Source organism: Pempheris klunzingeri, chromosome 1 (assembly GCF_042242105.1).
Source record: "Pempheris klunzingeri isolate RE-2024b chromosome 1, fPemKlu1.hap1, whole genome shotgun sequence".
In the NCBI taxonomy this organism is placed as follows: Eukaryota; Metazoa; Chordata; class Actinopteri; order Acropomatiformes; family Pempheridae; genus Pempheris; species Pempheris klunzingeri.
Genome location: NC_092012.1, coordinates 3702762 through 3727171, shown reverse-complemented (window position 1 = coordinate 3727171; position 24410 = coordinate 3702762). Strand labels below are relative to the sequence as shown.

At 40.6% G+C, this 24410-nt stretch overlaps 1 protein-coding gene across 1 annotated transcript; it reads left to right on the top strand.

The window, feature by feature from the left end:
- Positions 1 to 316: 316 nt before the first annotated feature.
- On the top strand, positions 317 to 24147 carry gch1 (GTP cyclohydrolase 1). Its single transcript, XM_070831490.1, has 6 exons — positions 317 to 650; positions 14922 to 15031; positions 20758 to 20813; positions 23498 to 23529; positions 23658 to 23742; positions 24021 to 24147. The coding sequence occupies exons 1-6, from the start codon at positions 317 to 319 to the stop codon at positions 24145 to 24147; spliced, it is 744 nt and encodes a 247-aa protein (XP_070687591.1).
- Positions 24148 to 24410: the final 263 nt, after the last annotated feature.

The following is a 24410-nucleotide window of genomic DNA, read 5'->3' as shown; positions in this document are numbered from 1 at the left end:
TCTGAAGGACCCCTGAGGGTTCCCAAACCCCACTTTGAGAACCACTGATCTGGAGGACATTAACTTTTAGATGCACATAATAAAACATGTTTCCTTTTCCGTCCTGCAGCTGGCAGGTAGTCTGGTTCTCCCACAGCAGATCCTCATCCTCAGAGTCCATGTGGGAGTCAAAGGACTGTTTGGCCCCGCCCCCTGGAGCCGGCCAGCCAATAGGAGGCCGCCTGCGGTTATAAAGCCTGGGGATGCAGCGGCTGACAGAGGAGCGCACTTTAACCAAAGCCAAGTGCTCAGCAGGCAGGAAACAGAAAAAGAAGTGATGGAGCACTCCAAGCAGACGCAGTACAGCTCCGCCGAGAAGAAAGACACCGGGGACAGCAGCTCCGTGCTGAACGGACACTTTGACGGGAAGCCTCCGGGCGCGGAGTCCGGGGCGCACCGGCCGGCCGCCTCGGTGATGGAGAGCTGGAGGGAGGAGCGCACCAGGAGCGTGGAGGACAACGAGATGAGCCTGCCGTCCCTGGCCGAGGCTTACACCACCATCCTGCGGGGGCTCGGGGAGGACCCGCAGCGGCAGGGGCTCCTCAAAACCCCCTGGAGAGCCGCCACCGCCATGCAGTTCTTCACCAAGGGCTACCAGGAGAAGATCATTGGTGAGTTTTTAAATCCACAAAGCCGCTCAGAGGCTGTTGGGATTTGTCCTGCGGTTCAACAGGTGGCAGGTCTGAGAGTAAACACCTCCCAAAATTCACCTCAGACCCTCTGTGATCCACAGAAAACAGCTGATGCACCTTTTTAAGTGACTGTTTGTGATATTAAATTAGACTTAGAGCCAAGTGGTGGAATATAACCAAGTACTTTTACTGAAGTCAGAGGTACTTTTTATCTTTTTTTTACTTTCTACTGTGATTTGAAAGTGAAAGTACTCTTTAAGCAGTAAACTGTAGCTCTTCTACTTTTATATCATTGGATTATTATTCCTCTTCATTCATTTAAAAGCAGGATTTTACTGTCGGAGTTGAGTCATTTTTAGCTGTTTTGTGTTTTTCATTCTGAATTCATCAGCTGACTGATTTCTCCCTTAAGTAATTGATTGTTTAGTTTGTAAAAAATGGTGAAAACGGTGAGAAATGTGGTCACAATGTGTGACAAAGTGACACCTGCACAATGTTTGTTTAGTCCAACCCCTCAAACTGAATAAAAATATTAAAATCCTTCAAAGGAAAATCAGCAAATCTTCACATTTGAGAAGCTCGAACCATCAAATCCAGTTAATTTTCTAATTTTCTATCAATAAACTGATTAATCAACTCATGGTTTCAGCTAAATGTTACTTTTATAACCTGTTGGGAGGTTTGATTTACAACAAAACATATTTTAATAAGCTCTCCATTTGTTTTGTGTGTAAAAATATCTGTGAAGTAACTAAAGCTGCAGCGGAGTGAGGGGACGTGGTTATAAAGTGTATTTTTACAAAGCTGCAACATGAAAATCATCAATAATGATGGAACAATATTATAATCTGTGTTCATTCAGAGTTGAGAGGAGCCTTTCTGCTGCGTTACGGGTGCTTTTCACCTTTTGATACTTGGAGTACATGTTTATTTGCTCTACTTCAGTAGGGCTTTGAATGCAGGACTGTGAGTACTTTTACTTTTCCTTCTGCTTTGTATTTTAAAAAAATCATCTCAGTGTCGCAGCTGTCGGTTAAATCACTTAACCGAAACCGTTTTATTCAGTGGAAATTGCATCACGGCTCACATCAGTCAAACTGCTGTAAAGTACTGCAGCGACGTCAGAGTACTGAAAGGTTTGAGGTATTTGTACTGTAGATAAAGTATTCAGTGTGATGTTTTATGATGTAAATCTGGTTTATTATTGCTGCACTAACGTTAAAGCAGCATTTTAACAGTTTCATATATTTTTGGGAAGTTTATTTTATCCATTAAAGATTTTAAAGCAAGTTCATAAAGTAAAAAAAAAATACAATAATAGAATAAAGTTGAGGTGCTATAGTAAACTTTTGTACAGTACTTGATTTAAGTATTTAATTATTTTCCACCACTTAAAATCCACTGAAAATAAAACAGTAAAATAGGAATTCAAAGCAAAACATCTCGTATTTTGATAGATTTCCTTTCAAATTTAAAGCATGTAGATGAAAACCGGTCAGTTTAGTTAAACTAAAGATCGTCAGAGTATCATGAGTCATTTTTACCACTTAATTATTGTTTGTTGTTTTGGTTTTAAGCCTCTTTCACAAACAGTTTTAAGGTAATTCACCCTCAGGATGACCTTTTTAGTGATGTTTCACTGCCTTTTCACACGTGTCACGGCCAAATAGACATGAACAGATGGGACAAAGAGCATAAAACTTAACAGAAGAAGAAGACGCTGACGAATACATCAAATTACCTGCAAAAGCTTCGACAAGGCAACCGGAAACATGTCACCGATTCAAATATGTCATCATCGGAGTCTTGTGATTGGTTCGTCTTCAGACGGACGTCACACTATTTAACTCTTCTGATCGCTCTGCTGTTCACGCTGCAGGACGTTCTGTCTCGCAATCGGGAATCTTGAGGCCGCTGCGTTCGCACACGACTGAACGTTTCCTCATTTTGAAGGTGTCACGAGCCAAAAGTGCTTTAGAAGGAGATATGAAGCAGCCGGCTAGCTTAGCTTAGCACAAAGACTGGAAACGGAGGGAAGCTGCTAGCTGTCTCCAGTGGTGATGCTAAGCTACGCTAACTGCAGGCTAACTGTCCTTGTCTGACTCTGTGTATTCCCCCAAAATGTCAATAATTAATTTGGATTTATTGTATTTTATTACTCATTTTATTAGATATTCCTTTATTAGTCTCACATCGGAGAAATTCACATCTACACCCTAAAAAATCTGACCCAAGGTTACTTAATAAAACTATGGCAACAAAGTGACACGCAATATAATTGAGTAGATTTTAATTCGGTAAGATTTGATTAGAATGTATTGAATAGTTTAACTAAATTTAAATAAGAAAAATGAGTATATTTTAATAAAAAGAACTGATTAAGTGTGTTGCATTTAGTGATATCATGCCACTGTGTGAGTAAAACTAACCCATTAATACTTAGTAATTTCAAATAAATTTTCTTTGGAAGATTGATTTATATTTATATGATTTGAATTTAATAAATATCAATGCAAAACCTATTTACATTTACTAAATCTTTGTACAAAAAAATAATTAAATTTACCAATTTTCTAGGTGAAATTATTTAAAACTTACTAAATTTCAGGAATTATATTCAACTCATATTTTAGCATCTTGTTATTTAATTCAACACATTTTACATTGAAATTCTTATTTATTCTATTCTACATAAATTGTGTAAATTCAAGTTACAGTTGGCTTTAACACTCTTCAAATCTCTTTGTTGCCATCACTTTTTTAAGTTATATCTACCCAATGTTAAGTCATTTTAGTACAACATTTTACTTAAGATTGGTAAACAGATTACCAGACAGACAAATACTGTTTAAACATTTATTTAAATGTCAAATGCCACAATACATTAATGCAACTGACATAACAGCTATGAACTGTGTACAGCAGGGACACACTGGCAATGTATTTGTTTGATTATTGTGTACTAGTTTAAATTGTTCAAATATTCTGTACCTGACAGAACTAGGACTACTTACAAAATAGTGCCATGTATATTTTAAAGGGTTTAGTAAAAATTTACCAAAAATATATGCCAATCTATTGACCTTTATCATCTGTGGGCATTAAAAGCACAGATTTTTGTGTGTGATACAATATCTAGTGTTTCTGGGGCAGTTCATTAAAAAAAAACATTTTGTGTAATCACTACATGTGCTGGCTAAACTTTTCAGAGCCAATTCGACTTCTGAATATTTTAAAAGAGAAATCAAAAGTACAGCTTAAAGTCGGGAAAAAGGTAAAAGCCACCACTTGAGTTCTTACTAATTTTGGACTAATGAACAACAACATTATTCACTGTTTAAATTCTTCAAATGACAGCAGGGATCAAGCCTCTTGGGTCAAACATGTAGTTGTTCACTAAACTACCAAACTGGACCACTGTTAGAATTTAACAAAACTCATTTTAACTCACTCAACATCACTTTACAGTACTCTTTAGAGTAAACAATATCATGTGAACATTTTTAATAGCACCTTTGGTGTGCACACTGCATGTATCTATGCCACAAACATTACTGGAGCACTGAAACTTGTGCTTTACCTCAAGTTTGATTTTGAGCCAATACCTCACTCTTCAGACTGTTCACTTGTGGGGACAGCAAAAAAACACCCAAAAAATGTAGTTTACTGAACTAACTGGACCACTGTTAAGAGGATTTAACAAAGCCTTTACAATATTTAAAGTACTCTTTACAGTGAACAATATCATGTGAACATTATTAAAAAATAATGACAGGAGCACTGAAACTAGTGCCTTAACTTCAGTCTTAAACAATTTGCTTTTAAGCCAGTAGCTTAGTCTTCAGGGTGTTCACTTTTGGGGACAGCCTTAAACAGTCCAGCTCAAGGAAGAGCTTTTGAAGAACTTCCAGTGTGTACCTGACCTCCTTTGGATAGGCAAGATCCAGTGCATACGCCAGCCCAACAAGCATGGAGCAAGCCCTTGGAAAATTACCCAGAGCAGTCAGAACTTTCACGCCTTCTACCACGATACCCACATCTGGACCCTCTGGATGTTTGCGTCTGGATTTGGTAGATTTTCATCTGTTGTACAGCAAGGTCCTGCGAAACACTGTCCCCTTCAGTGTCCTAAAAAAACCAGAACATTGTGTAATTCAGGATGCGTTCCAAAGGGGAAGATCATAATCGAACATTTCCAGATTCCCACCAAATACAATAATTAACAAAGTACTGTAGTTCTACAAACCTCAGTCGGCTTCTGTGATGATTAGTGATGTATTTCCCCGGAAAAAGAGAAATACAACTACAGTTCAGTCACATATGAATGAGTCTGGAGAAACCACTTGTTAAATGTTAGATGTGCTGCGTTATTTAAATTGTTCTTGTTTGATTTGTTCATTGCAAACAGCTGAAAGTTTGTTAATTTTGCCAATAAACCTAATTTGCAATGGGGTTGAATCATTTAGAGAGCAACTGAATAATCAGCTTACATCATACTGTAGATTCCCCAAGGTTACACCATCAAGCAACGAACGACAACATCTCTGGTCACAGTGATGCCAGGATTGCTTGGAGACTGAAATGACATGTCACAAACCAATGAAATGTTTTCGTTCTATCATATACATTTCACAGAAAATGCTGGCTCATATCTAGCATGATCTTATCTGTAGCATCTTGAAACTGGATATTTAGTGGCTTTCACTTTACACAGGAGGTGCAAACAGTGCATAAACATGGAGTGAACCAAATTCAATTTGAAAACAATTTGCAAAAAAAGCTGAAATGCCTACCAGGTGCCCAAAATTACCCAGCGACCAACTGAGAGCATACAATACATTCGGGAAGGTCTTTAACAATTTCATACTTACCAATTAGAAAATGCTGAAGAGCTGATAAGAGTATGACATTGACATCCGCGACCAAATGTTGCGTGCTGTAGTCTGTAATGCTTTAGAAGATTCCCCTTCGTAGTTGAAGAAGATTTGCAGATCTCACACAGCCATCCCATAAGCCAAATCCTGAGGTAATAAAAACAGGTCTTATTCGCATGTTTGGTCAATGAGTTAATAGAATTTACATTAAATATAAATACTGTTTAATGAAATGAGATACATACCTGTTCCAAAGATTTCTGCCAATGATTTTCTATGCACCTTAAAAGAAACAATATAATAACATTAAATTCAATTCCATTTGGATGACATATTTTGTATACACACACTATATTGTACATATTTGAAGTAACAAAACAACAATTAAAATGCTACAAAGGCTTTTCAAAACACACATCTAATGGATAAGTCCAGCAAAAAGAGTTACATGTCCTTATTGCAGGCATATTGTTATCAGATTCAGAGGGTCATCCCAAATCAATGTCCAAATCACCAAAACAATCACAAAACATCTGCATACTGAGACAAAGAAGTAGCCAAAGAGGTCTATGATATTCACTGAGTACAGAACTGTGTTTAAATACCATTCAAATAATTTACAAGGAGAAAACAAAGTTATTTGGTCGTACAACAGAGTGTTTAAACATCACAGCAAATTCAAAATGTTAGTGGTCAATTTTGAGAAAAAAAGGATTGCTTTTGGATATAATAAGCACGACATCTAACAATCTGATTCACAAACACACAGACAAACTTGAAGGTTGCCAGTTTTAATCCCTGGCAATTGTGCCCTCATTGTATCGCTTCCTCATAATGTCTTGGACTGATGTAAAACTAGCTAAGCATCCACCGACCTCTTAATATGAGACGTCCCCAACAAAACACCACACCGTAGATGAAAACGTGCGACTTGTACGAGACTATAAGGAGACAATCGCTATGTTTCCCTAAGATTTACTTGGGTATCACTTAAAACACTTAAAGTGGGGGAGGGGTGGATACTCTGCCGAAGCCAAGGAGATTTGAAAATGAGCTTCTATCATTGCACACAGTTTAATTATGATCAGTCATCTCCGAAAAGCGAACGCTGTAAAAGCTGTGTGAATTTCAGATACCATATTTTCAACATTGAGTCCAGCCTTTCGTTCATAGCATGCTGTTTCGGCACATAAAAACTTTGTGACCACCATCGTTCCAACTCTGGCCCAAAGCACAGTATACCTGAAATGTTTGGTAAATTCTAGTAATACAGAATAACTGCCAGCTATCATAGTTCGTACATTCCCAAACAGCTGAAGAGGTCTAACCTTTGAAAAGTTGGACGACTTCATCTGCTGTACTGAATCCTGACTGCAGGCCATGTGGCGGTTGCGCAAAATGCAAATGGCGGAAGTGTGAAATCATTGAAAGAAAGGAGTCCCCACTGAGCATTTTTTTTTAGCATTTCTCATAAAATTGAATTAAATTCTATTAGATGTATCAGAGCTCATTTTATTTGGCCAAAAACCTTGTAAAATTCAATGAGAAATGATTCAGATTTGTTGAATCCAGCTCAATCTGATTCAAAACTACACAAAGTCTTTTTTATTATGTAAAGGTTAATATTAATTATTTAGTAAATATTAATTAAGCCCAGTCCCAGTTTTTACAGTGTATAGCATTCCTTTTATTATTATATTACATAGACACCAAATAGACCACAGACCCCCATCTGATCGGAGTTTTGCTTTTAGATGTCTGATTGCATAAAGTGCATGAAATCATTGTGGTTTGCAAACTTCGTGATTGATCAGGATCAGACGTACAGGATCCTTCAGCAGGAGAAATCCTCCACGAGTCGGTCTGGTCTCTAACCGACGTGTTTTTCTGGGGGGGAAAAATAAAGGATGTAGCAATACCATAATGGACGTTCCAACAAATGGAGAAGTGAGCGATCGAAGCTATTTTTGTGCTGATTTGCAGTGAAAAAAAACAATTAAGAAAGAAAAACGAATATTAATTTCTGTCTTTCTGCTCCTCCGTCTCTACTCCTCTCTGTAGCTAACTGCACGGCAGGTATTTATTCAGCTTGATATCTTTTCTTTGATCAGTTCACACGTGTCCCTGTAACGTTGCTGCTTCCATTCACATCACAGCCGTACCGGCATTTTCCCAGAAGTGTTAGCAGGTCTTGAGGGTGAGAAGTTGGCGGCACAGACTTCCCTGAATATCGATCCCTGCTTCCATTCACACGTGACCGCGTGCAGGAAACATTCCTAACACTTTTTTTTACGTGAAAGAGGCTTTAAATCAACAATTAAGGAAGAAGGAAAGTGTAACACATGTCCCGTCTGTGCAGAAGCAGCAGGACGGTGATAATGAAAAACATCCTGTCTTTTATGGCTCCTTCAGTGCAGCTGAGGATTAAAGCAAAAATGCTAAACATCTTGTTTGGTTGTATGATAGTCGGCTGAATCTCTTTGGGCTTTGGGAGCGTTTGTCAGACAACATAGGTCATGTTAAGATGTCTGTTTTGAAAGTTTGGACTTGAACTTGAACATACATCTTGAAAAATTCCTGACTTTCAACATGATCTGGTGCTTCATCCACACAATCCCTCGTCATATAAACCAGAAATCTTTTATTACTCAAAATAAAACGATCCCACTTATCATATTTGATGCACAGTCGACATAAACAGCTGCTGAAATAAATAAAGTGACTATCTATTCTTTAAACCCTCGCAGTTGCATTTATAATAACAATTTAAGTGTGACGATAAAGGCTGGAGTTTTATTTTCTGACATGAGGAAAGAATCTCCACATGAATCCATTAAGAAATCATCATTAGTTGGTGCATCAGCTCTGCAAAACCATAATTTTGGAAACTTCCACTTCCAGTTTTGTGTGTTTGAAGAGTTTATAATGGAGGAGGCAGCTATCTGGCCGCTATTTCATACAGTGAGGTTCCATCAGTGGCAGATCTAACGGGGATTTGTTGAACCTGTAGAGGAAAAAAAAAGGGTTTTTTAAGGTGAAACTGGAGGAGATCACAGCTGTGTTGTTATAAAACCACACAGCTGACCAAACCGGCTTTTCAGCTCCTCAAAGCTGCTGATCTATCCGTAAGATTTATCTGCGTCGCCCCTCCAGCTCACGTTTGATCCAGACAAACCGGCCGGCCTGCAGGCTCCACGGAGGGTTTGCTGAGTCATGTGTGGGTGGTGGTGAAGGGTGGAGGAGGAGAGGGGGTGTCAAGTCCACGCTACGGCGAGTCAGAGTGGCTGCAGTCGGGGATCTGCCCCCTTCTTCTCCATCTCAGCCTCCTTCCATCTGGAGGCACTTTGGCTGTTGTGGGGGTCGTTTAGTGTGATGGCTGAAGGAAGGAATGCGGTGAAAGGGAGAGAAAAATGTGGAAAAGCCGCTGTGGGTGATTCATGTTGTTTGGTGGAGCTCAGGTACGACCACAGGACTCCTGCTTCCCTCTCACCTCTGAACGACAAACGGGGGAGACAGTGGTGGAGATAATGATGACATGCATGTGTGGCGATGCTCCCTCTGTCTGTCTGTCTGTCTGTCTGCTGATTGGCTGTTACAGGAGACTCCCCTTTGACTTGCTGGAAAGCAGAGAACACAGAAAACACATGTAGTTTTCAGAGCGCTGGATGTTTGTGGAGAACTGTAGCATTTTTACAGTGTTTGATCAGTGTGTTCACGTGTGAGTGTGTGTGCAGGTCACGGGTTCAGCTTTCATCACAACATGAGCCCAAAATCCTCTTGTTGTCGAGCACATGACCGACAAAACTGTAGTGAGGAAAAGTTACGCAGAGATTAAACAGGAATGTTACGAAAATCTTACTCTGTTTGGGGCACATGTTTCTGCTTTAGCTGCTTTATTTAACAACAGTAAGTCTATAAATAACAAACAGTAGAGTACAGTTCCCCAGAAGGAAAGTTCACACATTCAAATAGCTTTTTCTTTTGTCAAAAATACAAATGTATTAAATTTACTGTCATGAATAAAACAAAAAATCTGCAGATCTTTCCGTTTGAGAAGCGACATATTGTTGTTATTTTGTTAATTAAGTTACTAATTGTGACGTCTGTATATTTTACATACACTGAAATTAACATTTTTGGTACCAAACATTTTATTTATTTATTTTTTTAATCCTTATCTCTTATTCTGGAATATATAGTACCATTTATTCTAATTATTATTATTATTATTGCACCGTAGCCTTTTGGCCGTTCCTACATCTTACTGCACATATTTAAAATATGCCTGTGAAGTCTTGAATTTAATTAATTAAGAAGCTGGAGCAATTTTCTTTAAAAATTTGTATCCAGCACAATGTTTATGCAGCACACAACAAAACAAAGAAACTAATAACTAATCAATGCAGCAGCAACTGTGTTCTGTGAGGTCAATGGAGTCTGGTGGCTTCGAAGAGAGCGATAGAACGGGCTGTTTGTGGTTAAATTAAAATGATCTATATATTTATATATATATATATTATCTCTATATATATTTGTAGGGATCCTTTCCATAATGCTGCCAGACAGTTAGAATAACAATCAGACTAATTTTTAGGTGCGTACACGGAATGATCCTTTAAAACTTTACGTCCCAGTTTCCACATTTCAAACACAAAACCGACACTTAAACTACGCTAATTGACGCTAACATGAGAGTAGCTAGCTCTGCACCCAACATCTGTTTTGAAGGACTGACAGCTGATCATCAGCTGATTGTGTGGTTGCCTAGCAACACACACACACACACACACACACACACACACACCCATTTAGCCTCCACCCTAAAGGCAGCTCAGAGCGTCAGGGAGTCTTCACATTCAGTCAATAAACGTCTATATAAATAAACACAAACACAATTTCCTGAGACTGGACAGATCTGAAAACACTATATGAGCGCTGAATATTATGGGATGTGAAACTGAGACGGTTAGAAAATGCTGCTCAGACACAAATTGTGTGTGTTGGTTATTGTGTATTTAAAGGCAGGGCTGTACAGGGGTGACTCATAGATAACATGCCCAGGGTTATGATTATGTATTGTGTGTGTGTGTGTGTGTGTGTGTGTGTGTGTGACAGTGAATGTGCACTTTCACACACATCTGGGTGTCTGAACAATGAATGATTTACCTTGTTTGTTTAGTCATTCACTCCACCACCACTCTGTTTCCTGCCTCATTCAGAACATGTCAACACACACACACACACACACACACACACACACACACACACACACACGAGGCAGCAGCTCCATTGGATGTAGATCTCATGATGAGTAACGCCATCATTACCTGATACCCGCCTCCTCTTTCTGTCACCCAGGGCGTCAGAACCGGCGGTCCTCACCAGCTGCCCTTTATTTAGTTAAGGTTGATTTAACGTTATTTTCCCTTGAGGTGTGTGTGTGTGTGTGTGTGTGTGTGTGTGTGTGTGTGTGTGTGTGTGTGTGTGTGTGACAGAGAAACGCTTCACTGTAAGTAATGGCGTACGTCACGTGTGTGTGACGTATCCTTATAGTATAATTCCAGTTTATTATAGCATTTAAGTCAAAGTCGTCACTTCTATCAGTCATGACAACGTCGTACTCACTGAGTTCATTTTGAGATCAGAGCTGCAACTGTTGGTTATTTTCATTAAATAATAAGTAATATGACAAACCCACAAAGAGCACACGTAGAAAAATCATGTTAAATCACTATAATAAATGTAAATGAACACACCTGTCCGGGACATACATGTAAATACTGTATGTAGTGTATGTAGTACACACGTTCTCCCTAATCTACCTAAAAAAAAAAACTTCTTGTTGATGAATAAAGTGAACTCTCTCTCTGACGGTCAATGGCTAAAACAGAAAAAAGTAATTCAAATAGTAAATCAAGCCCTAATAGCCCCACAGAAAGATTAAAAAAAACTATTAAACTAACTAATATTAAGAAATAAGAGTTAAAAACCAAAGATAAAAGATAATAAGTGGGCACTATGGGACATTTGTGGGTGTAAAAAGCTTATATAGAGTTCAATACAACCAAAACAAAATTAAGATTTATTATGATGTAAAAGTAATTTGTAACCAAATATGGTGTAAAATCCCTACAAAATAATATTCGCATACAATATAAACTATATAAAGGAGCTGAAAACTTACATAAATTGTAAAAAATGAAGCATTTCTGTCCATCAAGGTGAACAAAATTCGACATTTTTGGTGGTGGAGACCAAAAAAGGAGCTAAAAAACGAGCTGGGTGAGTGAATAAACCAAACTACAGCCCAAAATCCAAAGATATTAAGTTTTCTTTCTCTTAAGATTAAGAAAAGCAGCAAAACTCCACAACTGAGAAGCTGGAACTAGAGAGCGTTTGACATTTTTGACTTAAAATCAGGAAAATATTTGTTGTTTAATTTCAAATAATGGATAAATCAACTAATGGTTTCAGCATTAGTTGAGATCTGAGAACATCGTGAGGATGTTAGAAGTCCAACTTCTTTCATGAAAAGCCAGCAGGGTAAAAATGGCAGATTATTATCAACATCATCTGATCGTGTTTCTCGCCCCGTTGGAGTTTTCGAAGTAGAGGCGTTGCCGTGACAACACCGTTATCAGCGGCAAAGTCGTGCTTCCGCTTTAACTTCTTGATTACAAAACCTCCAAAACAGGATCACCTCTTTATTACGGCGCCAGCCACCTGGAGGCAAACTGCTTCCAGAGCCAGTTTCCTCTTCGTCCGTGGATCAATAAAGCCAAATTGTCGTCCAGGATCTGATTAACCTCTGCCGTAGATCCATCAATTAGACTTCAGATAGATGCGATTCTCAAAACCGCCATGTGTCGACAGTAATACCCCCCCCGTTAGCTCTTTAGCCCCCTTAACCTCAGACCTCCCACCACTCAAACCTCTCAACAACCGCTGGATGGATTGATGTTCATGTTCCCCAGAGGAAGAATCCTACTGACTTTAATGATCCCCTGATGTATCCTGCAGCAGCGACAGATAGATTTATCGATGGATTAGCTCTGTAGGAGCCAAATATTACAAAAAAGACAAGTTAAAATGCTCACTGGAAGGAAGAATTAGTCTGTTATAGGTTTTCTGCTGTTATATAGTCTTGTATTTGCACTGAAGTGTTGATTAATTGTTGCTGTTAACGGCGCCATCGTCATAGTAAGCACAACATTTGATGCAGTCGTGGTTCCCAGAGGTTAAATCCTGACGGCTTTGGTGATTTGATTTTCCTCTAGCGCCACCATAAGATTGACACAGTGAAATGTCTCAACAACTATTGGATGTAACATTAAGTTCAGACATTCATTTTACCGTCAGGATGAACAACAAGGGATAGTTTGTGGTTTGTGGTTGTATGAAGTTTAGTTAACATCAGTTTAAGTGTTTGCTGTATTTAGAATATTTTCACCATTTTTTTTGCCTTGCCTTTCTTTCCACCTTTCTCTTTACTCTCTACATCCACCAGACTCCATTGAGAAAAACAGTCATTTTACCTCAGAGAACAGAGGACTTGTGTGGCCCCTCCTCCGCTTTTATCAACACAAATAACACATGAGTTTGAATCCAAATTCACCATTTAAAACACTGAAGTCACACAGTAGCACAAACAGACAAACTAATCGAGGCAGCTGAAGTCCAGCAGCTCTCGTATTCTGCGTGGTAAAATTATTGTTTTTGTCAATGGAGTCTGGTGAAGAGCTTCAGTTCCCTGTCAGAAAGGGCTGCCTGACTACTCTAAATATAGCGTACACTTAAACTAATATTGATTTCTGTAGCTGGCTAACATTTGTTTTTCTGCTGCCCCCGTCCGTAGTACTCTTGACTCTAGTCTCCTGCCTGCTCCTCTAATCTGGCACCGTGCTGACCGAAATCTACTGTAGGTAATACACTGACTTTGGATAAGTCCCTCATACAACCCCACCTCAGCTTATCAGAACTATCCCTTTAATAAATGTCTCATCTGCAGAGATAAAGCTGTCAGAAATCCCCAAAAAGATCAAGAGACATGATGTGTTTTTGGCGGTGGGAAAACTCGATGGCACGGTGAAGGGTGCCGAGGCATCGAGACTCAAACTCAGTCACGATCAGACAAACAAAACTGGTTAAAAAAGGACTTACATGTGAATGTGAACGTGTTAAACTACCTGCTCTCTTGTTCAAACACACATACAATAAGACTGAATCAACAAGTCGGCCTGCTGTCTGTTGTTTCTGTGACCTCGGCCCCTCCTCATCCTCCCTCCCTATCACAGATAGCCAGTCAGGAAATTAAAAAGTGCCGCGGTGAGCGCGAGAGGCGCCTGCGTCCTCGCAAACAGATAAAGCGGTTTATTGAACCCCCGGCAACTGAAAAAATGCAATAAAGCAACAACAGGAAGGAGTGTATGGAAGCAGAGCTATAATTAGACGGCGATGTTTGCCACAGAGAAACACCAAAGTCGACGATAAAGAGAGCGGCAGCTGAACGGTGGAGGTGAACAGGGCGTCCCTGGTGGTTTCCATCTGTCTGTCCTCGAGGAAAGTGATGCAGGACAAAGAGACGGAAACACACACACACACACACACACCTGTTTTGATACAACATTCAAAATACACAACTTTTTAGTGGAGCAGATTAAACTAAAAGTGTGCCCAGTGTGCACGCTGGAGGAGGAATCTGTCCACCAATCCTCAGATTAGTCAGCGATTAATCAGAAATACTCAAATCAAATACTTTATTTTTCTCTGTAACTTTTATTCTTGTAATTTTATACTTGTTCTGCTTTGGTGTGTTTTGTTTTCAGGTGTCTCTGCTACTTTATTGTATTTGAATATATGTTTCTCCTGCTTATTGTCAAGTGATTTAATGATTTACATAAAGCACTTTGAATTACCTTTGTGTTTGATGTATGTGCAAATAAACTTGCCTTTTTTTTTTAACACGCATTTTAAAAAAAATCCAGAACCAAACACGAGCAAAGGAGTTAAAATATTAAATGGACTGTACTACTTCTCTCTGGTCTTTTGGACCACTCAAAGCGATTTAACACCACATTTACATTCACACTTCATTCATGCAGGAGGAAACTCATTGGAAAGAGTTACTAATTATTCACACACATTTATTGTAGATAAACAACTTCCTAATTAATCTGTAAAAAAACCAAACCTCACTCGAGATAATCACTAAAGAAAATACAGTAATTGGTGAATAAATTAATAAAAATATAAAATTCCTTTTTCTTAAAGACATGGGCAGATCAAGTGGACTGAAGGTCAGTGGAGACGTCTCGGTACGTGAATCTGAAAAAATCTGATGTTTAAAAACCTTCTGTTGTTTTTGTCTCACCTGCAGACGTGCTGAACGACGCCATCTTCGACGAAGACCACGACGAGATGGTGATCGTCAAAGACATCGACATGTTCTCCATGTGTGAGCATCACCTGGTGCCCATCTTCGGCAGGGTGAGGGACACACACACACACACACACACACACACACACACACACACACACAACAACAGGGTTCAACAGTGACGGTCACCTGATGGCAGAAACATGATGTTCTAGTTTCAGTCAGGAATGAAGGATTTTTGGGAGAAATAAAAGCAGCAGCAGCAAATGAAAAGGGAGGAAAGAGAAGAAGAGCGTTTGCTCCTTAATGGAAAGATGAGCTCACTTTACTGGAACACGATGATAAATTTAACATACGTGTCCTGCAGCGTGTTCAAAATGTTCCTCCTCCTTCTTCTTTTAGTTTATAATTGTAGATGGTTTTGTGTGAATGTCAAACAGGATCCATCAGTGAGAGTGTTTATATGGACGTGATCAGGCTGATCCTTTATTCTGATCATTTTAGGGCACATGAGCACACAGAAATCTGGATCTTCATGTCCCCGTACTCATAATAAATAAGATCCTGGCAATTTCTAAATGGTGCGTGTTGGGAAACCTCCGTCATGTAACCTGTGTACTCCAGACTTAAGCAGGTCGTCGGCCGTCTCCAGCTAACATATTCTGGGTTGAGGGTTTCTCCTACATGCAAAGACACAAAAACAGGAAGCTTCATGTCCATGTAAACAAACCCAGAGGGAACTTTTTCTCCCCAGTGGATGAACCCTGATATTTTTGGTGACCAGGATCCTTTTCTCAAGCACCAACGTCACTCCAGTTAACATCTTGTCTCTTTATTCTGTTTTTTTCTGTGTTTTATGTGCTGAGCTATTTCTCGGCTCTGAGGTGGAAGAAATATTCTCCCACAGAAGATATAACGTAGTGAGTTTTAGAGCCATGCCTGCTGTTTCGCCCTGTTTTTTAGTCTTTGTGCTAAGCTAAGCTAACCGGCTGCTGGTTTAAGCTTCATATTTACAGCACAAATTAGGGACGAGCATTTAGAGCAACATTACTAACTGATTGTCACTGTGAAAGGCGACAGGCACAAGACAAAACAAGACATTGTCGTGTAAACTATTCGATTTTTTTAAACTATTTGAATACTTGAACATCATGGCCCATTCCTAGTGCAGACATGAGTGATTTATATACATATATATATGCATACGTATGTTTTTTAATTTTATTTATAATCTTTAGAACAAGTCTAAACAAAAACACAAGCAAGAGATAACTTCATACAGCACAGGCCCCCTCCTCAATATACCAGAAACCTTTCTTCCCCGTGCTTTTATTTTGAAGGAACTTTGATGTTCTATCAGCCAGTTTTTGTCTCCATTTCCTGAGAAAATTAGACAAATAAGTCTGCTGACGTATGAGAAAGCAGCGCCTGTTTTTTTTTTGTTTTTGTTTTTTTTACATGCCATTTTTGTGTGAGATTGTAGAACAAAAAGCGCCGCTCCAGTCCGGCCTCGTCGTCTGTCCACCTGTCGTGTGCTTTCTTTAACTCCATGTTGACGCATCCAAGCAGAATAAACACACACACATAAAGACACACATAAAGGGACACATAAAGTAACGTACAGTACTCCGCTGCAGCTTTGCTCTCTGATATCATCACTAAAGGGGATGGGTTTTTTTTCTATATTTTTAACCACATTCATAGAAGAAGCTGCAAGTTTTCATAATTCAATACAAAATCATGGTAAGAGATGTGTATCTTAAAAACCATTTCTGGTTTATCTGGAGGGCCGCTGGTCCGAACAGCAGAGACATGAGCAACAATCAGATTAGCTGAGATCTGTTTATCCCGTGTTTCTTTTGTTTAGCTCTTTTTTCTTCCAGCCTCCTCCTCCTCCTCCTCCTCCTCCTCCTCCTCCTCCTCCTCGCTCCTTTGACATCATTGCTCGCCACTAAAACCTCATTGGCCTCTTTCCTCTTTCTCTGCTTCTCTCTTATCCCTCCATCTTCGCCTGCAGGTGCACGTCGTTTAAGACAATAGGGGCTGGCAGCTGATCCTTTTCCACCGGTGCAAATGGGCTCTGATGACAGCAGTGAATCACACAAACACTTACCACACCTCCTGTGTGTGTGTGTGTGTGTGTGTGTTAGTGTGTGTGTGTGTGTGTGGTGGCCATCAGGTGGCTGTTCATGTCCCTAAACCTCCTCCCTCCCCTCATCATCGTCAGCAGCGCTGCCTCTTATCCAGCCTCTCTCATCTGTCCGTCTGTCTGCTGTGTCTCTCAGTGACTCACCACACACAGAGTTTCCTCCTCCTCCTCCTCCTCCTCCTCTATTGTTTGTCGGGAGCGTGCAGGTGAACTGTTTGATGAACTGTTTCAGTGTCTGCAGCACCAGAGCACTTTATTGCAGGCTGTCATTTACTTTGCGGTCACCTGCTCAGAGAACGTCTGAAGAAAAAGCAAAAAGATAATTTGTCACTTGGTTTCATATTCAGCTGATGAAGGTTGTTACCTCGTCGTTATGGTTATTTCCTGCTCAAACAGGTCACTGAGGGTCAGTCTTGTGCCGGGTTCAGTCTCTGTGTCTGATCGGGTGGTTTTGGTGTCATAAATTGTGGTCTGACTTTCTAGGAGACGTGACAGATGTTCCCGATGGGCTGCATCTATCGAGTCAGGCTGTTATCACCCGAGTGAACCGCGGAAGATCCACAAGTTACGCAGAGAAAGGCGGTTTGATGTGACAGAACGGGAAGAATGGTGGGATCGGTGTGTCCTGGTGATTTAAAGGACACTTACTTACCCGACACTACCCTCATTTCCTGCCCCAAATTAACCCGACGCACCAGATGGGGTCTAACACGGGCTGAATTCAACCAATCAATGAATCATATAACGTATTTAAACTCTTGCTGAAGCCAGTTGGTAGACGTGCCGTTCTTTGCTCTTCTTTCAGTGAAGCTCCCTCACTTTTAAAAAAAAAAAAGAAGATTGGAGAATTGATTGGACTCCGTTACATCCACTGATGCAGCATGTGGTCACCTCTGAAGATCTAAAATTAGAGAAACACAACAAACTGACACACATGTTGTCACCTTATAAAACTGTTACGGCTACATGTGAGCAAACAGTTACTTACAAACACAGTTAACTTATTCATGTTCGTGTTTCTCGTCACTTATAATATTCTCTGGCCTTTTTAGCTCTGTTTTTGGTACCCACCAGCTACGTGTGTCGTTTGTGAACGATTCGTTTTAAAAGAACGAGCTGAACCGAATCACTTCTCAGTTCAGTTTACGAATCATGGTGAAACCTGCAATATGGAAAATCGTGTGGTGAAGAACGCCTCGGATCCTTTCACTGCGAGGGAGCGATGCATGATGGGGGATTCTTTAATAGGAATCAAGAGTAACTGTAGCCGAACTGTAGATCAGTTAAAAAGACTTAAAAGGCGTCAAAAACCGGCGTTCATCTACGATATTCAGTGAGGAAACTTTTAGAATATCGTGAATTATAAACAGAGTTTGGTGTGAGTGTCAAAGTGAACAGCAACTTCTGCTTCTGGAGGCCGAGGATCATGAGGAATACGGTGTTCTGCCGTGCTTGAGTTCAACGAGAGGGACCATGCAGTCGGAGCTCCTGTCCAGCATTCAAGGATGTGCAAAGAACTGCTTCGTATATCCCCATCTTGAACTCCTGAGAGAAATATCTGTCTCTTCAGCTGCTGAATGTCTCTTTCTTCACCAGCTTCTGTCTCTTGCTGCTGCGTAAAACCAAACCTATGAGCTGAAAGTGGCTTAAAAACCGTCACTCGCAGCATGTGCCGGTACATTTGAATAACGTGAGCAGATAAGTGAAGCAGCAGCAGCAGTCGGTCTGTTTGATGCTGATATGTCAGGCTGCTGCAGCGCAGAGGGAGGCGCTGGGAGAAAAAGGGGGAAAAAGAGATCTTTGCATGCTTGTTGCTGCTGCCCTTTCTCTCGTCTTGTCAACAAATTGTGTCTGACATTTGAGTGGTGTGCACGTCTGTGTGTGTGTGTGTGTGTGTTGGAGAATTAGAGCCTCCAGACATCCACAGCAGAGATGCTCCAGCTGATGACGCCACCTCTTCCTCCTCTCGTTTGTTGCTCATCCACCTGCTCTGCTTCTCGTCTTCGGCTCTTGTTGCCAGTGTGCGTCGTAAAACTCTCACTTACTCCACCTCAGCGATCATCTTGGGCCACAAGAGCTGATGAATCAAAGTGCATCTCAGGAAAAAATACCCTTAAAGGAAGTGTTTTTGAAGCCTGGGCCCGATTTCTACATTTGTTGTTGTCTAAAACATTGATAGTTGTAATAGTTTGAACAGCAGCTGTAATGTAGCAGCACCAGTCAAAGGTTCATGTCCAGTAAAAGTGCTTGTTTTTCCCACTGACAGGCTCAGATTGTTATTCTAAGTGTCTGACAACATTACATAAAGGATCCCTACAGAGAGAGACCTGGAAGATCCTTTTGGTTTTACCAGAAACAGCCTTTATATCGCTCGGTTTGAAGCCACCAGACTCCATTGACAAAAATGGTAATTTTACCTCACAGTGCGTCACTAGTCTACTGCTGCCTTCATCAGTCTGTTTGTGTTACTGAGAGGCTTTAGTGTGATTTTAAAGGGTTAGTCCTGCGAGGTGACAGTTGACAGACATTGATAGTTTTTTGGTTGTTGGTAAAACCAAAAGGATCTTCCAGGTCTCTCTCTGTAGGGATCCTTTCTGTAATGTTGTCAGACACTCAGAATAACACTCTGAGTCTGTCAGTGGGAAAAAAACGAGCACTTTTAATGGACGTGCTTTGACTGGCGTAGTTCCCCTGCAGAGATTACACTGCAGCCATTGTTTGCCAGCTGAGGTGATCTACTGGACCAACACCAGAACGTTTTGTACCTTCCAGCCATTTAGACAAAATAATGCAGAAAAATTGGGTTTAAAAGTAATGGAATCACCCTTTAAAGTAAAACACAGTTGGAGGTGAACTTAATGCTGCTGAATATCCAGTTTAAAACAACTAACTTACCCACCTTAAACTGGTCAGGATCAGGTTAAGGTGCAGGGAGGCACATATCGACAGGGAGACAGACTTTAACACTTGACTGAGATCCAGCTTCCTTTAATGTGTTCACAGTTATTATTCCAAAAACACATTTTAGTTTTATCACCACACACAAAAAATACTGAAAAAAACCATCCCAAATGGTTAAAAACAGGAAGGTGAGTCAGTCACACTTCCATAATTAAGGCTACAGGAATTAAATATTAAAATGTTTATATACTTTTTTTGTAGGTTTCCAGTGTTTAGATTGCTCCTGGCATTTCCTCAAATCCTCTAAATGTTTAAGTAAAGTGCTTCAACGCTTCCTTTCTTATCTTCTTTAACGTAAGATGCACCGGAGCATCCGTCACAAAAGGAAAGGAGATAATGCCAACATTTAAAGCGACGCACCATCCGGCAGACACTTCACTTTCCTTGATCTCATGATGTTTTATTTTAATTAGTCATGTTTTTTTTTTTTTTAACATGCGACTTCTCCATCGAGAGAGATTTTGCATCGCTCAGTTTTATTTTACAGTCACATGATGTCGACTAGGGTACTTAAAATGATGCTAAAATCACTTTCATCTACAAAAACAACTGAAAAAAAGTCATGAAAGTTTCCGAGATCTGCTGCAGGGCATCAGGTCACCTCCAGCAGTGTTACTAGTTGAGATATAAACTTGGATCAGATGATTTTACACTCAGATCCTCCGTCGTTTCCTGAAAACAGCATTAACTGTAAAATATTTGATGCTGAGTTTTCACTTTGTGCAGGTTCACATCGGTTACCTCCCAAACAAGAGAGTTCTGGGCCTCAGTAAGCTGGCCAGGTGAGTACATTTACTCTAAGTGTGTGTGTGTGTGTCCTCGGGACAGTGTTTGATTGGCCACCTTACAGCAGATGTGTGTGTGAGAGTGTGTGTGTGTGTGAGAGGGAGAGAGCTAGTGTGTATTTAAGCTGATTATTAAAACGTGTGTGTGTTTGTTTGTGTGTACTAGCGTGATCCCACTGACCCCAATACCTTCAGGCTTATCGCACTAACACCCCTTACTAACACAGTACTGGACATACACGCTGACACTGTGACGACAGCAGCCGGACCATCTACATTTTGACAACACAAACGAGGCTCTTCTGCTCTAAACTGCAGCCTGTTGCACTCTGGGTGGCGCTAATTCAAAATCTTATGTTGTTATAACATAAGATTCATGTTATGTTATCGATAATAAGAAAATACTGCGGGCTGTTGGAGGGAAATTATGGTTTCACACAATTTGGGTCTTATTTTGGTAGTTTTTTGGCTGAGGTCTGGTTGACATGGCAGAAATCAGTCCAAATACTGGATATTATCAGGCTAGCTAGATTTAATTGGAGGCGAATATGCAGGTAAATGGTAAAATTATCATCTTAAAGTGTCTGTTACAGTTTAACCCTTTATTGGGCACCATATTTGGTAACTTAAGTGGTTAAGAGTTCAAAATGGCCGCCCCTTGCCTCACCATGAGGCAGCAGAACTACCAGATTTCTCCACATGACAGACCGGCAAGAAACCATATATGGTTTTGATTTTCACCATAACATTAATTTAATAACCAGTAATGGTCTAAGTATTTCAACGAGTGCCCTATAAAGGGTTAAACATCGACTTCCTGGTTCAGCTTTGACTGACTGTGCTTGGTTGTGTGCACATGACCTCAAAAAGAAGTAAGAGATAATGTACATTATAGCGAAACAAACAAAATACTGACTTTCTGACACTTTTTATTGATTTAAAAATGATTTCATTGCTTCCGCTATCATAACGGCGTCCTCAGCAACAGTCGTGTAATAAATAGGTTTAGATAATCTGTCTCTTTTACGACCTGTTTGATCGTCGAGCTGCTCGTGTTTGGAAAGTAAAGTGACACAAAAACAGAAAAGTTTTCTTGAGAAACGTGAAAAGAAGAAGTAACATAAAAGCAGTTGGGATCAGTGATGTTCTGTTCACCAACGATCCTCGAGCTGGACTTTGTTAGCGAGTGGGAAGCCAGTGAGGGATCACATCGTCGTTGCTGAACTCACAACACCTGCTGCTTTTTTTAAAAAAAATTTCTCCACAGACTAGAAGAATATCCTCTGAAGTCTTTGTGATTTTGAGACTAATAAATATATTTTTAGGCCTCTTACCTTTACTTTCACTGTTCGTGTCGAGAGACAGTTCGCAGCTTTATTCTTACAAATCGAAGTAGATTCAGACGACCTCTAGTTTTCCAAAATAAGATTTCATCGAGTCCACCAGCTCATATCATTCACATCAGATTAGAATTACTGGAACAACAGGGTGATGAATATAATTTCGTGTTTTTTCTGGAGATTACTTTGCTTTCCAGAGTATTTTTCTTTAATTCATCTACAGCGTCTCCTTCCTGGGATCGTCGTCTTTGCAGCAGCTTCCTCTTTCCAGTCGTAGCAGCTTCCTCTTTCCATCATGAATGCACAGTGTGTCCTCGTGCTGCCCGTTTGGCCTCGTGACATTTTCTCGGAGGTGGACGGGGTCGAGTTTGTCCAAAGTGGTTTCGCTCACGGAGAAGAGCAGCAGGTCGAAGGTCGCCTCTGCAGATCAGTTCATTATCCTCCTTTTCCCTCATCAGACTTTAAAAAAAGCTTTAAAATTACTGCCGATTCCTTTTCATTGAGGGAAGTTAGTTACAGTTGTCGGTAGAATATTGTGTCCTTAACCTCTGTTGCCAAAACAAATGTGCAAAAGTGGAAAAAAATATATAGTTTAATTTAAAAAAAAGGCTTAATGGCTTTTTAAATTAGCTGCTTAATGTAGTTTTTATCAAATGTTACACAAACAGGAGTAAACAGTGCTTTTTTTGGGGGGACTATTTTAAGCAGCGGATTAATCCACGCTTGGTGCTGTAGTGAGTATTTGGTGCAGCAGGACTGTGTGTGTGTGTTTGCTGTAATGAAGGAACGTGTCACTCAATGTGGCTCATTGATGTGTTTTTAGTAGTTTTGTTTGAGCTCTACGTCTCAGAGGAGGAAGGTATAAAAATGTTCGACTTCCTGGACGTAAAAGTTGCCGAATCTTCCTCATCGTTGTGCCCACAGAGCACTTCCTGTTAGCCCTCCGCTAACTTGAATGGAGATAAAATCATTTAATCTTTCGTCTTTTTTAGACTTTCCAAATGTTATCGGACTGAATGGGTCAAATTCTGCTGCTTAAACGAGTCGTTTCATGTCGGTTGTGACTTTAAAAAATGTATCTGCTGATTTACAAATCTGTGGGAAAAGACTTTTTGGGGCCCAATGGCGTCACGTGATGGCGCCATTGTTGTAATTCCACAGTTTGGCCACTAGGTCAGAGTGGTTTCACAGCCTGGAGCACTTCCTGGGGGGTCTGTAGGTGTGTTGTTTTGTCTCGTCTCGCTCATAGTGGTGAGTTTTCTCTCCACCAGCTGTTTGTCGGCCGTCTTCTCTTCATCTTTGCTTTGCTAAAGCAGATTTTCTCTGTTTTCTCTCTTTCAGGATTGTTGAAATCTACAGCCGTCGACTACAAGGTACCAGAGACACGTCTGCCGTCACACAAGCACAGATTCGGCTTTTAATCCACATTTTGCGTCCAGAGTTCAGAGATGTTGTTTGCTCCGTCTGCTTGTTTCATGTCCGTCCGTCTGTTTGTCCACAGTTCAGGAGAGGTTGACCAAACAGATCGCCGTGGCGATCACCGAGGCCCTGCAGCCCACCGGGGTCGGCGTCGTCATCGAGGCGACGTACGTTTGTGATCCGCTGTTGTGATCCACCTTCATCCTTTTTCTCTGCCACATCTTCTCCTTTCTTTCTTCCCTTCTTCTTTTCTGCTACATCTCCTTTTTACTCTGTTTCTGTTCAATTACTTCACTCACTTTTATTTCCTTTTCTCCTTTTGTCACCTCCTCATTCCTTCATTCCTTTAACTTTGCTCTTGTTGTTGTGTAGTTTTTTTTTTTTTCTCTCCTCATGTTATTCGTCGTCGTCATGGTAACCTCCCCTCCTCTCTTCCTCCCCGCAGTCACATGTGCATGGTGATGCGCGGCGTCCAGAAGATGAACAGTAAAACTGTCACCAGCACCATGTTGGGAGTTTTCAGGGAAGACCCAAAAACCCGCGACGAGTTTCTGACGCTGATCCGGAGCTGAGGAGGATGAAGCTCCTCCTCCTCCTCTTCCTCCTCTTGTTGCCTGAGGTTACCTCCACCTGCACGGACCAGCCGCTGTGCTACGTGTGTGTGTGTGTGTGTGTGTAAGAGTGTGTGTGTGACTGTATGTGTGTGTGTGTTCTCATCTCACAACAGGCAGTGACAGAGTGTTTACTGTGTTTTCAGTCCGACTCATTTTAACCATCAGATAAGGTGAAGTGTTGCCGTGGTGATTCCAGTGTGGGTGGGGCCTGTCGGAGGCCG